Source organism: Quercus lobata, chromosome 2, assembly GCF_001633185.2.
Source record: "Quercus lobata isolate SW786 chromosome 2, ValleyOak3.0 Primary Assembly, whole genome shotgun sequence".
Lineage (NCBI taxonomy): Eukaryota > Viridiplantae > Streptophyta > Magnoliopsida > Fagales > Fagaceae > Quercus > Quercus lobata.
Genome location: NC_044905.1, coordinates 11,739,045 through 11,755,212, shown reverse-complemented (window position 1 = coordinate 11,755,212; position 16,168 = coordinate 11,739,045). Strand labels below are relative to the sequence as shown.

General features: G+C 33.9%; 2 protein-coding genes and 1 non-coding gene across 3 annotated transcripts; 2 read left to right on the top strand and 1 right to left on the bottom strand.

Annotated features, from left to right (window-relative positions):
- Positions 1 to 6,204: 6,204 nt before the first annotated feature.
- LOC115959358 (L-ascorbate oxidase homolog) lies at positions 6,205 to 9,612 on the top strand. The gene is made up of 8 exons (XM_031077721.1): positions 6,205 to 6,357; positions 6,462 to 6,571; positions 6,672 to 6,942; positions 7,058 to 7,160; positions 7,928 to 8,285; positions 8,377 to 8,745; positions 9,221 to 9,299; positions 9,397 to 9,612. The coding sequence occupies exons 1-8, from the start codon at positions 6,205 to 6,207 to the stop codon at positions 9,610 to 9,612; spliced, it is 1,659 nt and encodes a 552-aa protein (XP_030933581.1).
- A 2,262-nt stretch (positions 9,613 to 11,874) lies between these two features.
- Positions 11,875 to 11,981, top strand: LOC115978441. Its single transcript, XR_004088726.1, has one exon. It is a non-coding gene; the product is annotated as a small nucleolar RNA Z279/snoR105/snoR108 (small nucleolar RNA).
- Positions 11,982 to 12,982: 1,001 nt separating this feature from the next.
- Positions 12,983 to 13,783, bottom strand: LOC115959353. Its single transcript, XM_031077707.1, has one exon. The coding sequence runs from the start codon at positions 13,781 to 13,783 to the stop codon at positions 12,983 to 12,985; it is 801 nt and encodes a 266-aa protein (XP_030933567.1).
- Positions 13,784 to 16,168: the final 2,385 nt, after the last annotated feature.

Sequence of the window (16,168 nt, the reverse complement as noted above, 5' to 3'; positions counted from 1 at the left end):
GTCGTTTGACTTAAATTAATTATGCTATATATAATAGATTACTTCAAAAGTCTACCAAATGGAACACATTTTTTAACCAAACATTCTCAAATATACATTGTAGAATTATATGCAAGCACACTTGGGTATATATATGATTATATTGAAGGATGATACAAATGGTTGTATTATAAGGAATAAAAATTATTTGTCATTTTTCTAAAAAAAAAAATTTATTTATCATAGTTAAGAGTCTAGTAACTAGGTTTTCAAAAAAAAAAAAAAATCTAGTAACTCGTTGACATTACTTGCTCTCTTTTACGAAGATAATCAAATTTGTCATCCCTCTTATTTTGTAATTATTTTTTAAATTAAAAAAATCTTTGTCCTATGCTTAGAGCATCCGTAGTAGATGCTGCAAAAATTATGTCATTTTACCACATCAAATGCCTACTTTATTATTTTACCACATCATTTTACAACATTCCATTTATCAGATGTTTTATCATTCAATTCTATACATTAAAATAATATTTATTACACATTAAAATAATATATTATCACATTCTCATTATCATCAACAACAGCCACAACATCAAAGTCCAATAAAATAATAATTTTTGGTTTACCACATTTGTCCGTACCATTGCAAATTTGCAATGGTACGGACACAAATGGTATAATTTTACAACATTTGCAATACCTGATGGGGAGCTGATTTTCCTGTTTGGTGTGGGCATTTGGCACATATCCCACATCTACTATGGGTGCTCTTACCATATATGTTTGGGTGGAATATTTTTTATTTTCATAGAATTTAACAAATAAAGGGATGGCATAAATGCACTTTTAGTCCCTACATTTTGATATTTTTCCATTTTAGTCCCTACATTTTATTTTTTTTTCACTTTTAGTCCCTAAACCAATTAACGCGGAACATTTAAGTCCTTGAAACACTGTTCCGTCACCAAACTATCGAAGAAACTGACGGATTAATAAAATAATAATAAAAATTCACTGTAGCAGCTACTGACATGTCAGCATATAAATTTAAAAAATTAATTTATTAATTTTAACTAAATAAAAAAAATAAAAACAGAATTAAAAGTATTTCGTTATTGTTAGCAACCTAAATCAGCCACCTAAATCACAAATCGAAGAGAAAAAATCAACAAAAGCTAGCCAGCCAGCCAGCCAGCCACCACTGCCCACCCACTCAGCCACTATCCACAAACCCACCCAGCCACCCACCGCAACCCCCAAGCCATCCCAAAAACCCATATTGTGAAGGAAAAAAAAAAAACCCCACTCACTCTCACCGATTCCAAGTGAGAGATCTTAGTGACGGCGTTTCTAGTGAAACTAGATCTGAGCAATGAGCGATGGAGCGGCGATGACAAGGCTCACCTCGGCCCCCTCGCAGTGACTTCTCTGACGACAAAACGGGCCAAGATCTGATGGTGGTGCCACTAGAACGAAGGCGAAGGGTGCCGACGGAGTGGAGGCGAAGAGCGGTGAAGGGTGCTGGTGGAGTGGATCGAAGAGTGGCATCACCAATGGGTGTTGTCACTGGTTTGGGCAAGTGTGAGAGAGGATGAGTAAAGTATGAGAAAGGGGGAGAAAGAGTTGGGTATGAAAGACAGTCGGCTGTGATATTTTTGTAAAATACTTTATACTTGTTTTTCTGGTAAAATATTTTACAAGTTTTTACATACAAGGTTTTAGATTTTTTTTTTCAAATAACCTTACTTTGCTAACAATTTTGTTAGTTTATCAGAGAATTTTGGGGGGTTTTGGTTTGTTTTTCTTGTGGGTATCTCACCCGATTTTTTTTTGTATTTGTTTCCCAAGTAGATTTATGGGTTTGAAGGTTAAGGTTTACTTTGTTGGAGATCGGTTTGGTTGTTGGGTTTATGGGTTTGGTTGTTTTATTGGAGATTTGGGTTTAGTTCTTTGTTGGAGATTGATTTTGCAGGAGATCTGTATTTTTGTGATTGTTGGTTTTGTTCTTATTTGAAGATTGCTGTGTGTTTTGCATGTTTGGTTGCTAAGAAAATGCAAGAAGAGAAACAAAAATATTGATTTTTTAAATTTCTGGGCAAGGTTTGCTGGGAAGAAAATGAAGAACATGGTTAAGGGGAAGAACACATGTTTTTATTCTGGGCAAGGTTTGAACATGATTTTTTAATTCTGTTTTTATTTTTATTTTTAGTTAAAATTAATAAATTAATTTTTTAAATTTATATGCTGATGTGTCAATGCTACAGTGAATTTTTATTATTATTTTATTAATTCGTCAGTTTCTCCGGTAGTTTGGTGACGGAACAGTGTTTCAAGGACTTAAATGTTCCGCGTTAACTAGTTTAGGGACTAAAAGTGGAAAAAATAAAATGTAGGGACTAAAAGTGCATTTACGCCATAAAGAGATTTAGTCTCCTATCATTTAAAATTATAGTATTAAAAATTTATATTATTTTGGATAAAATGATAGTATTGTAAATTTACCTTTGATTTTAAAATGTCTAAACTTGTCATTTTTTAATGAATGAGTTTCATGAGGCATATAGCCCAATCAAATGCAACAACTTTTGCCTCAAGAAGATCCTAGGAATAGATACAATTGGCTCAAGCTTATAGCACTCATCATATCACTGCCATACAATTCATATATGTGGCAAACGAGGCTTCACTATCGAGCTGCCCTATGTAATTAGAAAATTAAGTAGATTAGTAATTATCAATTGAGAAAAAAGATTATTGCTAAACCTAAATATAGAAACTTAATTAGTAATTTTGTATCTCATAAAATAAAAAAGAATCGTTTTAAATAAATATATTTAATTAACATTTAAAATATTAAAAAAAAAAACTCAACTTAAATTCATAGTTATAAAAATTGTACCAAACCACCGGTTAAACTGTGAAAACCGCGAACTAAAGTATTATCAGGAATGGTTTGATTTAAAATACCGAATATGCAATGATCTATTATCAAACCGGGTAAATTGACGGATTGCACGGGTTAATCTTTTTAACTCGTGGATAAAACCAAAAAAATACCATGTGTATTTACTAAACTACTGAAGATTGAAAAGATACACTGATAAAGACAAAAAATGATAAAGATTAAAAACTAATAAAAGACTAAAGAGATAAAGTAAAAGTCGTGCCATGAGATGAGAATTGAGATTAAAGACATCAAGAGATAGTTAGAAAGCAATCATATAGCCTATTCCAACATCTCACAAATATTTAATCTTTAGGGTTTAAAGATTATGTTAAAAATTTATTTTGAATTTCTATGATATATGTTGTTTCAAGTCTTTTGAACTATATAACTTGACTATTAGATGATTTATGTGAATGATGTGTTTATTTTTTATTTTTTATATATTCTCTAACTTTATGTCATATGATGTAATTTGTTATTATTATAATTTATTAATTTACTTAAATGAAGTATTTTTATTTTAATTGCTTTTATAATTATAAAATATATTATTTAATTAATTAACAAATCTATAATTTAACCAATGAACCAATTCTTCAGCCGGGTCAATCTCCAGTACGGTTTTTATAACTATGCTTAAATTTATTGTGTTATTTCTCAAACTATATTAAATCAAATCCAACCTGATGCAAACTTTGGCTTAGTTAACTTTGAGTTTTTTTTTTTTTTTTTTTTTTTGTGTGTGTGTGTGTGTGGAGAAAATAGTTAACTTTGAGTTAACCCAACTTGTTTACAAAAGAAAAAAAGAAAAGAAAAAAGTAAAGTAACACCGTAACAGGCACTGAACAGGACAAGTTGTATTAATCCAATGTACCATGTGAAATGTGAACCCCAGCCCTATTAAGGTATAGTCCATAGTTTCATTTTCACATTGCTAGCCCGCCCAATTGCTCAGATCTCCTCGTAGAGCCTATACCCAATCATAATTAACACCAACTCTAGCCCACTAACGAGTCAATGAGCTTGCATTGGGGCTTCTCAAAATGGGAGAGGCCCATCATGTATATTATATAACCTGTACACCCAATTTAAAAGTGAATGGAAGACAGGTAAAGAAGATGACCACACTTTCTTCAAATATGGAGCTTGACAACAATGAAGAGTAATCTGCTAATCATCATTATCTACACAACTTCCTCCTTGTAATTAGAGATGAACAATGACTCGCGATGATGGGAAAATCATCTACAGTTTTTTTTTTTTTTTTTTTTGGGAAGGAAAACATTGAAATTTTTATTAAAATATGCTTCTTAAATCAGCTTGAACAATTGTATAAAGATGCGGTGGAGTATCCTCAATTCACACTAAAAAATTTGGTATGTTAATGGCATGTCTAGCCAGACCATGAGCTAAAAAACTACCTTCCCTTAATGTATGAGAATAAAACAATTTAACAAATTGTGAGGATAAACTTTTCACCTCATCTATGAATAAACCAAATGGAGCTAAAGAAACCGAATCATCCGTTTGAGCCTTAAAAACTTCCAGTGAGTCTCCTTCTAAAATAGCTTGCTGAACTCCTATGTCTGATGCCAAGGAAAGAGCTGTAACAGCTGCCATCGCTTCAACCTCTCTACTGCTATAGGCTTGATGCAACAGTTTCGAGCATGAGGCTATCACTTCACCATCTCCATCTCTTATCACCACTCCTATACCCGATTTGTTTTCTTTCGGAAAGGTCGCGCCGTCGTAATTTATTTTCAAAAACTCATTCCTCGGAGGCTTCCACCTGCACCTGGCCCGTCAAGGTTCTTGTTGTACCTGGGACGCATGAGGTACTTGCCTTCCTTGAAAATCCAGTAGCCACGTCCTGGCGATATGAGCAACTTGGTGAAGACTGTCAGCTGGCATATTTAGTCTAACTCGGTTTCGCTGGTTCCAGATCGTCCGTACCATTACAGCAAATAATTCTACGTCCTTCTTCTGCAGAATCAACCACGACAAGAGTTCTTTGAAGTCCAGGAAGTGCACTGAACTTCTGAAACCCCAGAGCTCCGGATTGGCCCACACCGGATCCAGTTCAGGACACCGCCACAAAGCATGTAGAGAGGTTTCTGCCGAGTTACAGCATCGCTCACACACTGGGTCTTCAATAATTGTGCGACGAACTAAAGCTTGCTTGGTTGGCAGAGCTTCACGACAGGCCCTCCACGACATGGTCTTCACCTTTTGTGGTGTTCGCAGTGAACAAATGCTCTTCCAAATATGCTTGTCCCTACTCTGTTGGTCCCGTGCAACTTCACCCAAAGCGGCTGCCTCCTCCTTCAGAAACCTATAGCCAGTTTTACAACTATAGACACCGTTGCTTGAATGGGGCCAAAACAGAGTATCCTCAGATGAAGCTCGGCCTAAAGGAATTTTTTTAATCATCTCGGCATCCTCGCGTGTAAATAAACCGTCGACCAACTCCACTACCCACTGCCTGTTCAGTGGATCAATAAGTGTATCTACCGTTGAATCCTCAAAATCTTGAATTGGACATTCCGGTAAACAGAGTATCCTCAAAATCATCTACAGTTATGATAAGATGTAAATGCAAATCAAAATGATAAATACAAATCAAATGATCATAACTTTGCATATTAGACTAATTTTGCAGTTGCATTACATTAACTAATTTATTACTGAAAATAAAAAAAATGAAATATACAAATACACACTAAATAATTCTAAAAAAAAATTTATATTGACCAAATATTTTGATAGGAGGGAAAAAAAGAAATACTAATTTATATTAATTAGAACTTTTGATAACTGTATTTTAAATGGAATGGAAAAAGGTAGATGTAATCTCAATTTTTTTTAAAGAAATAAACAGATGAACAGATAATATATATGTATATAACTAATTTCATCTAATTTTTAGTATATCACATATGAATCATATCTATGATTCATTGGATAAGAGATAGCAACGAGGAAGATATTAAAAATCGCTTTTCACGTAGAAATTTGGAGTATTGGTGTGGTCCTTGTGGCTTCTTCGAGATTTATTCAAAAAGGCCAAACTTTTTTTTTGTTCAACATAAAAGAAGAAGAAGATAGAAATGCAAACGAATATGCCTCGTTAATTTCTTTCCCTTACCGCAGTGTAACTTGAACACCAAGCTATCTTCTTGGACTTGAGAGTTGAGAGTATCCCAAGCCTGATTATTGTAAATCTGTGATAGTCTCCTTGTTGAACATCAACAAAAACGCATGATCAAAGGGCAGCCATGACACTCATAAAGCCTCTCAGATTTATCACCTTGACATTCCTCTACTTCGTGACTGTATCAACCATGTTGGTTTATCCCAGTGATCCAGAGATTTTCATTTATTGGACAGTTTCTTATACTCAACGTGCTCCTCTTGGTGTTAATAAACAGGTTGTTGTATTTCCATCAAACAAAATGGTTTTTTTTTTTTTTGTCTATATTTTTTTTTTCTTTATAATGATGCTCACTGTAATGTGTTTTTATACTGACATTAGGTGATTGTGATCAACGATCAACTTCCGGGGCCACTTTTGAACGTGACGACCGATAATGTTGTTCATATTAACATTCATAACAACTTGACACATCCGTTTCTCATGACATGGTTGTAATCTATATATGTATTGAAACTTCTTCAATAACATAAATCCTATGCTCTACAAATCTTATGATATGGTTCTTAAGTTTTTGATTTTTGAATTTAGGAATGGAGTGCAACTAAGGAGGAATTCATGGCAAGATGGGGTGCAAGGGACTAACTGTCCAATATTGCCTGGTCAAAACTGGACATACCATTTTCAGGTTAAAGATCAAATTGGAAGCTTTTTCTATTTCCCTTCACTTCATTTTCAAAAGGCTGCTGGTGGATATGGTGCCAATCGGGTGAACAATCGCGCAGTTATTCCTATTCCTTTCTCTCTACCATACCAAGATTTCGATGTACTTATTGGTGATTGGTACAATGCAGACTATCAGGTATGCTTATATATATATATATATATATAAATAGGTTTAGACTTAGATTTATACTATCTAGTATCATAGTTCATATTTGTTGTTTGATGGTTATGCATGTTGTTGCTTGTTACAGATGTTGAGAGCCTCACTTGATGTTGGGAATGGTTTGCCCATGCCAGATGGAATCCTTATCAATGGGCTTGGACCTAATGAAGCAACTTTTGATTTTCAACCAGGTTATATCTCACTTACAATTCCTTTTTGGTTTCCTTGCATAAAGTAATTTAAAGAGTAGGGTTTAGATTTCAATCTTTGGTTTAAATAACTTGAATAGAGTATGAAATGATAGGATTTGAGCTTTATTAGTATGGGGATATTACAAGTGTTTTTGTTTAAGTACAAATCTCTTGATTTTAAATTCTTAAATCCAAACACAACCCTTAGGAAATTTAGGTTAAATTTCCTTCCATGTAATATGTTTTTGAAACTTTATAGGGAATACATATATTGGAAAAGTGGTAGGGAGTTTATACTAAAGAATCATTATATTTGTTAAGAATTTCTTTTTCGAAAGGCTTAAATAGGCAAATTTAAAGTGATGAATAAGCAGTGTTTATCAGTTATATTTCCCACTTGTATATTTGTATTTTAAGCCTCACATAGTTCAACCTTAAGACTATAGGACCATATTTCTCATGCAGTTAGAATTAAGGCCTAAAACTGGTAAATTGTGGTTTGTTTCTCTGGCTAAAAAATTAAAGATTTAACACAGATTGTACCAAACAAAAGAGGAAAAAAAAAAAAAAAGTCAAAAGACATAGTTAGGGAATGGAATCTTCTTTTTATAATGATAATGTTAAGCTTGTAGTTGTACTCAAAGGATGTTATATTGGACAGAGTAATGTAAATCTTAGAGTTCAATGAATGTTTTTCAATGTGTTTGTTGGTTTGTTTTTTTATTATTTAATTCAAGCATTTTGTTGATGTTGCCATTATATTGCAGGGGCTACATACAGGCTTAGAATTTCAAACGTGGGCTTGAAAACATCCATTAATTTCAGAATTCAAGACCATTTGATGAGGCTAGTTGAGACTGAAGGGTCTTACACCACTCAAGATGATGAGTATGATAGTCTTGACATCCATGTTGGCCAGTCTTACTCGGTCTTAGTCACAGCAAAGAACGACACAAATGGCACATCCTACCCTATGATTGCATCTTCTCGCTTTACTGAAAATATACTTTTTGGTCTTGGTGTCATTCGCTACCCTGGCTCTGTAGCCTATCCTCTAGGCCCAATTTCCCCAGGACCAACTCCATTTAACTATACCTACTTCATGTTACAAGCACAATCCATCAGGTAAAACTTTGAGGTTTAATTTATTACACAACTAAACTATAGGGTTTAAGATGTAATATGTCCAGATCATGTCTTTTTGGTCTTTGAACAGGAGGAATTTATCAGTGGGAGCATCATGGCCAAATCCGCAAGGAAGCTACCACTATGGCCAGATTAACATCAGCCGTACACTCATTTTAAAGAATGGTGTTATATTCGATGGACACAAGCTTCGCTACACAATTAATGGAGTCTCATTTGTACAGCAGGACACTCCCTTAAAGTTGGCTGACTATTTTCGGGTTAGTGATGTATTTGAGCCTAACATTATGTTTGATACACCTAATGACAATGTTCTTCTAGTTTTGGGCACCTCAGTTGTTGATGCCATGTACCATGATTATGTGCATGTGGCCTTCCAGAATCCTCTTCAACAAATACAAACATGGCACCTTGATGGCTATAACTTCTTCGTTGTTGGGTGAGTCTTCTTTTCTCAACCCCTTTGTAAATCCAAATTATAAAAGCTTATAGTTTTTATGATGATGCCCATCTCTTTATTTGAAATGGTTCCATTTCATGATTTAGATCATATATCATAATTATAAATGTGTATCTAATGTCATGTTTTAAATAGTGTTTCACTTTGTTCATTAAAAAAAAAAATTCACTTTGTATACCACTTAACCAAGAAATGGACTCTCCTCATTTGAAAGGGAAAGAATTATGGTTCATGCCAAATGGGGGATGACACTTTTGCATCTTTTTCACTAGTAGGCTTTTCATGGTTAATGAGATTAGAAATGAGATATCATCCATGATAACTAATAATGTTAGAAACTCATATCCTACATTTTTATATGATTCAAACTACTTAAGTAGTGGTTGATAGATCATTATCACCTAAATTGTGATTCTATTCTGATATAGTGAAAATTGGTTTATCTAATTTGTAGCATGGGGTTTGGAACATGGGATGAGAGTAAGAAGGAATCATATAATTTATTCGATGCTGTTTCTCGCTCCACAATCCAGGTTTGGGAACTGACATCCTGTAATTATGCAAGTTATGTGTAACAATTGTGAATCATCTTCTTACTTCTTAGTTGATTTAATTGTGAAAATTGCACAGGTATATCCCTTTGCATGGACAGCAATATTGGTGAAGTTGGACAATCAAGGAATGTGGAATCTCAGATCACAAAATGCAGAGAATTGGTATCTCGGACAAGAGCTGTACATACGAGTCAAAGGAATTGGACAAGATGACCCATCAACCATTCCTATACAAGATGAAGCTCGGATTCCTAAAAATGCCATTAAATGTGGAAAAACCACTTCTCTATAATTTGTTTCTTAGGTATAATTTAGACTAGATTCAATTCTAGCTGAGCAACAGTAGTCATTTTTAATTTTGTGACTTTAGAAAGCTGATTTTTTTTAAGGACACTATTGATTGTTTACTTAGACAAGCAATTTAGATGATTTCTTTTTGAATATTCACCTGTCGTAAGTGGTGTAATTAGTTGAATAGTGAGCTAATATATATATATATATATATATATTTCATAGGAGTAGTGAGCTAGTATTTAGTACGACATAATTCGGCCAAATCCGTAGGACTAAAAATTTAGGTTAAGTATTGTCCTAATCCTTTACATAAAGCCCTCAAGATGCTAATTATATCTGAACTATTAATTTGCGTTAAGATGCAAATTATATCAAAATTATTAATTTTCAATTGGATTCTTTTGTTAAGAAATTCCTTGTTTACATTTTAAGGTTGCACTCTTTTACTTTATTTTATAAACTTTAAGGTTGCACCTTTGGCTATTGTATTAGCTACTTCAAATGCTAATATAAATATTTTGAATATCTGCTCCATCTTGAAGCCATTCCAAGGGCAGATCCTGATCCACTGTTGGGATTCGATTCTAACATGTGACTTCCAATTGGGTGGAGAACATCAAAAAAATAAACCAAAGCATAGATCTATGAATAAACCAGAGTATAACACATTCTTGAAGAAAATTCAGAAAATTTATACCCCTAATCTAAGCAGAGAAACGTATATTGCAGCCAAATTGTACAAGAAAACGTATAAAAATTGGCTTAAAAGATTTGGTCTATCACAGGCAGAGATAATTAACATCTATTACTGCATAACAGATTAGGGTGCTTTATATTTCTTGTTGGCTGTCTCAGATCATTGAGCCCAGATATACATCTCATATATATACTAGTTGTTCAAACTTTAGAGGAATTCAGAATCAGTTTTACTATTTCTATGTAAGTGTGATGATATGAGCTTCACTTGTGCTAAATCAAACTGGCAAACTAATTCCTTACTAGCATAATTCTCCTTTTCCCTAGAATGTGCATTCCTACGTCCTACGTCCTAGTCCTGTGTTATCAATTCATTCTTGAGAAACATGAAGCTTTCATTCCCAATATTATTAGCTACTGTCATGAGGATCACAAATATCTCAATAAGAGAACCGAGATAATGATCAAATATGTCCTTGCAGCAAAAAATTTGGTCGTGTAGATTCATCATTCAGCATATTTAATCCGGCATCAATTGTCTTCCTGAATGATCAGATCATAGTCAATATACTCTTTGAGTTATCTTCCAAATTGCCACACAATAGCCCAAACATATAATTCCTTTTTCTTGGCTACTATTCATATGAATATCTAACACTACTAGGCTTTGTACATAAAGTTCTATTTAAGCTCTCTACTCATCATATAATCAATTCCAAAGCATATACCAAATACCAATTAAACATGAACTGTCTCTTGTCCCCCATACCACTAAACTTTCAAAGTAAATGAGCTGAGCTTCTGCTAATTGCATAATGCATTCCTTGTACCAATCATATTATAACCATATTTTTTATAAATTACTTTCAAAGTTCTAACCTTAAAATCAACCACTATAATTCTTGTAATTCTTTTTTTATATATAAAAAAAAAAAAATCAACAATCACAACCAAATTAAGAGTCATGGAAACTCATCTTGCTTGTGTACAGCCATCTCTAGCAGGATTTTAAGTATTTTTTCCTCTTTGAATTTTATTGTTAGATGACTTAATCCGTCAATAGTTTTTTCGTCAAGTGAGTCTAGGACTACAAATTATTTCACAACTTTTCTGAGAAATTGTTTATCACTTTAACGTGGCAGACTACGAGTAGTTGTTTATCACTTACATATAGATCTATAATTTTTTTTCTACCATTCATATTCAACAATATCATAATTATGGCAAAAAAAATTGTGAAATAGTTTATCTGTCCTATATTTTTTTTCTTCTTTGTCTCCCTTTTCTATATGGTTTTGGCACTGATCCTTCAAGGAACACGAAAGTCACAATTGTTTTTATTGACAGTTGAACCAGTCCTACGCGACATGTCACAACCTGGATGATTAATCGATTAGTTGGGCTGTTTATTCATTATTATTGTACGCATATACAGGGACGCAAGAAAAGAAAGGAACTTCATGGAATCCCACATCGAAAGAAAATATTGGGTATGTGTTGCAATCGCTTCTTTAAAATGGGAAATTGAAGCCCATTACCAACCATGATCCTTCAGGCAGATAACGGGATGTGATGAGTGGTTGGCTCTCGCAATTTAAAATGTGAGAAGGGTGTCCGCCCCAAAGCCTGGTTACGACAAACGGGCATTCTCATCTTAACCAATCTGATCCCCGCTTGAAGAATTCTCCCACCCTTAAATCAGTCCAAAAGTTTTGTAGGCCGAACTTTCAATCTTGAGGTCGACTGTCTTTAAGAGGAGAAATTTTTATACTGGGCCAATTGGCACAGAATGATAGAGGGCTTAAAATATTGAACTTTTCTGACTCAATATCTTCGATTTTAATTAGGGGCCATTTCCACATGTTAACACCAGCATTGCTTATCTTTTTTCTTGCTCGCTTACTTTTAATTTCTGGGGCTAACTCATTTTAAAAGAGCAATTTTCAGGTTCTATTTTGGGTTCAAAATAGAATTTTGCGTATGCAAAATTGTTAAGAACAAACAAAGCCTAACCCATGTCCACGGAGCTCAGCCACAAAACCTGAGTAAAACCTACTACCCAGAAAATCTCACCACCCAATTTCCAGAACTTATTCATTATTATGATTTTTTAATAGAATTCAATTTTCTTTCTTATGATTTTTTAATTCAATTTTTAGTAAATATAAATATACAAGATTATTATAAGACAGTAATATTTGTTTTCAAAAAATTTCCTTCGAAATTTATCATATTTATCTAGCATCAATTCTAAGTTGTAACCATCCTCAACCGTTTCTTTTTTTTATAGAAAAAAATAAAATAAAAAAGGGAGTTTGTGTGTGTTCACAACTCCCAACTCATTTTAACTTAAGAATATATGACATATTGGTGTGAGACCACTTGAGTAATAGTGAGGCGTGTCACTTCTAGAACTCAAAACTCTCGGGTGTAATAGATTACAAGGGTTTTCTACCACTAAGTTACGCTCTTGGATGGTTGCATCGCACCCATATCAATTGTTGGACACTTGATACACTCCATCAAAAGTGCAACTCTAAAAAAGGATGTTTTTCTTTGTACCTAGCAACAGAATGCATGAATTAAAATCGTCATATAAGCCAAAATGTCCAAAAACACACACACAGGCCATGTGCAAAGCTGATTATGATACATCTGTCAACACTATCATACTAAACAATAAAACCAAACGTAATTATCAGAGAAGCTAAAACAACTCCTCCCATGAATGGTTTTTTTCTTGAAACCCCATTACCAAAAGGTGTGTTGCCCACTAAACCTTGCTGGTTATTAGTCCCAAAAGGCTGATTTTGAGAAGAAAATGGCTGATTAAACCCTGATAAAGGCTGATTGGTAGAAGAAAATGGCTGGTTAAACCCTGATAAAGGCTGATTGGTAGAAGAAAATGGCTGATTAAAGCTTGATGAAGGCTGGGACCCGCAGTTTTGATTAATAATAGGATTATCACTTGCCTTCCACACAAGCTTCCCATCTTTGTCTCTTATCTGCATGTCCCCAGAATCAAGCAAATTCAATGTCTTCAAAAGCTTCCCATTGGCCTTTGTGTCCCATGCAGATCGACTCCCATCAAATATTTCAAGTCCCACATCTGAAAAAACTAGGCTGCATGTGTTAATGTTGCTTATAGAAGCACATTTGGATACCCAAATAATCACACTGCTTTCTTGGACTCGGATGTAACAAAATTCACTTCCAAAGCCTCCAGCACCATTGGATGTTTCTCTTAGGAGATAGGCCGCATATTGTCCTGAAGGGGAAGTGAGGAAAAGCTGGGATGAGCTAGATGTTGGTGTGGTTTCATGACTCGGTTGGAGGCTGGCTAGGACTTGTTGTTTTGTGGTTCTTAGAATTGTACCTGCAGGGGACAAAGATTGAGAAGGAAGCAAAGAGGAAAAGAGGAAGATGAGAAGAGAGAAAATGGTGAGAAATTTGTGGGTCGTGAAGGTCTTCATTGCTATGAATTCCAGAGCAAATGTGGTGAATGTGCATATATTAGGGGAGCTTTATATGAACTCAATGAAGTTGGTGCAACCGATTTTGTGAAGTAGGAGCAGTTGAGAATTCTATGAGATTAGATAGTTAGTATTGTAGAACAAAAACTAAGAAAGAAATACATAGAATAGGAAAATCATGGTTTCATATTTGTGGCGCAGTTAAAAAAAAGTGCAGTAGGCTTAACCTATTCCAATAGGCAAAATTAGAATTAGATCCTTAAATTAAGGACATCTAGAGGGTTAAACATATGCTTTATAGGAAATCTTTGTAGAATTTAATCTCTAAAAACTAGCATTTTCAATCAAAAGTGGCCTTAATTCCAATAATATCCAATCCTTTGGGAAGAGCTAATTTTGTAAAGTTCATTGTTTATGAAATTTTAAGAAGAGAGCATTGTTAAGGACACAACTTTTTGTTTCACAACATTATTATTATGCCACTTTTATTATGCTCCAATCACAATATGCCACATCAATAATTGTGAAGAAATTGTGAGAATTTGTGTCCCTAAACTTAATGTTAAGAATAAAGGCTTCAAATTTCTAATCTCCTTTTCTCTTTATTAGACTAGATAAAGCCCTAAACCGTGACTTGTAATATGATTCATTCTCGATGTTTCCCTTTCTCTTTTTCTTTTGGTTAGAATCTCAATCTTTTGTACTTCTTTTGTTTTTTCATTTATCTTTCATCTTTACATGAGAGCCTAGAGGTTGAACTCAATCGCTATAGGTCTGGTCCTCGTGACCCCAATGTCGTTTCCCTAAGACCTAGAGGAGGAGGAAGAGATATCTCATGCACATGATATATACATCCTCTCTCTTGTAACATATGTGTCATATACATATATCGAATCTCTAATGCATAATTATTTCAGTTGCTTTTTTGTATGTGTATAAAGGTTTGTGCATTAACATGTGTGCAACAAGTTTTTGCCTTCTATAAATTATTCATTATTTTTTTATGGGATAATATGATCAGATGGCACAAAGAATGCTATATCATAACCAAAATAGACAACATAATGAAAAGCAAATGTTTTTTTTTTAGATACTATCTATACATCTTTTTTTCACAATTTTGATGGCAGAAATTGCCAGAGTTCACATTGATATTGTTAGGACATATGTGAATTATGTTAGGAACATATGTCAATATAGAATTGGTTAATCCTTTGACAAAACGCACTTTACTTGTATTTGGGTAGATCTAGGATGTGTTTAATACTTCAAGAAATAAGGTTTCAAGTTCAAGTGTTAAAACCATGCAAGTCTGTCCAAAAATCAAGTGAAGAAGTGCTGAATTTTAAAACTGGACAACTAGTATCTATCGAGGTTTAAAAAAACTGTTTCAGCTCGATGCTTGACAGAAAGGGTATCTATCGAGGTTGGTATAAGATACTAGGATTCCTTTACTTGTAACCACTTGTTGTGATAATAGTGAATTCTCGGGAGTAGTGACTTTAAAAATCACTCGGTGAGGTTTTTGCTATATAGGTTTTCCCAATTCGTAAACAAATCATCGTGTCAATTTATTTTCCGCTGCATTTTAACTTAGTTGGTGATTTGTTTGTGCTACCATGCTTATTGCGTGCTAATTGAATTAATTAATTAACTTAGTTAATTAATTGATTAATTTATCACAATGGGTCAATACATTCTTGGCCTATCAAGTGGTATTAAAACAGGCACACTCTGATTAGGGTTAATATTTGTTGTGTGATCCATTGATCCCTGTTTGTTATGACGACAACTAGCTTAAAAAGATCTTTATTTCCAAATACATCCAGTTTTTCTAATCTCTACTTGTTTAAGTGTATTAGAAAATGCAAGTCTAAAAGTTATTTGAGTTCTATCATGATGATTATTGGAAAAGATCTTAACTTGACAAAGAAGAAACTAGACTGTCTTAGAATGAAAATGTGCAAAGGAGTTCGTCTGAGAAGAGTGAAAGTTAAAAACTTTGTTCATAAAAGGCAGATGAGAGAAAACACCATTCTCACTGATCTATCATCTAAGCAGAAAATGTGCTTCATGATGAAGTCCGCATTTAAGGTTATGAACACGTGTTTATAATACCTTGACAGCAGCTGCTCAAGACACATGACTAGAGACCAATCTCTCTTCAAGGTTTTTAAGTCTAAGAAAGGTGGTAATGTCACTTTTGGTGATGAGAGCAAATCACAGATTAAAGGAAAGGGAATCATCTCTTTACCTAGAGTGCCAGACATTACAAATGTTCTATATGTAGAAGGCCTGAGAGTAAACCTGTTAAGCATAAGTTAGATATGTAATCAAGACTTCATGGTACTATTCTCAAAAGGGAAATGCCTTGTCATGGATGAG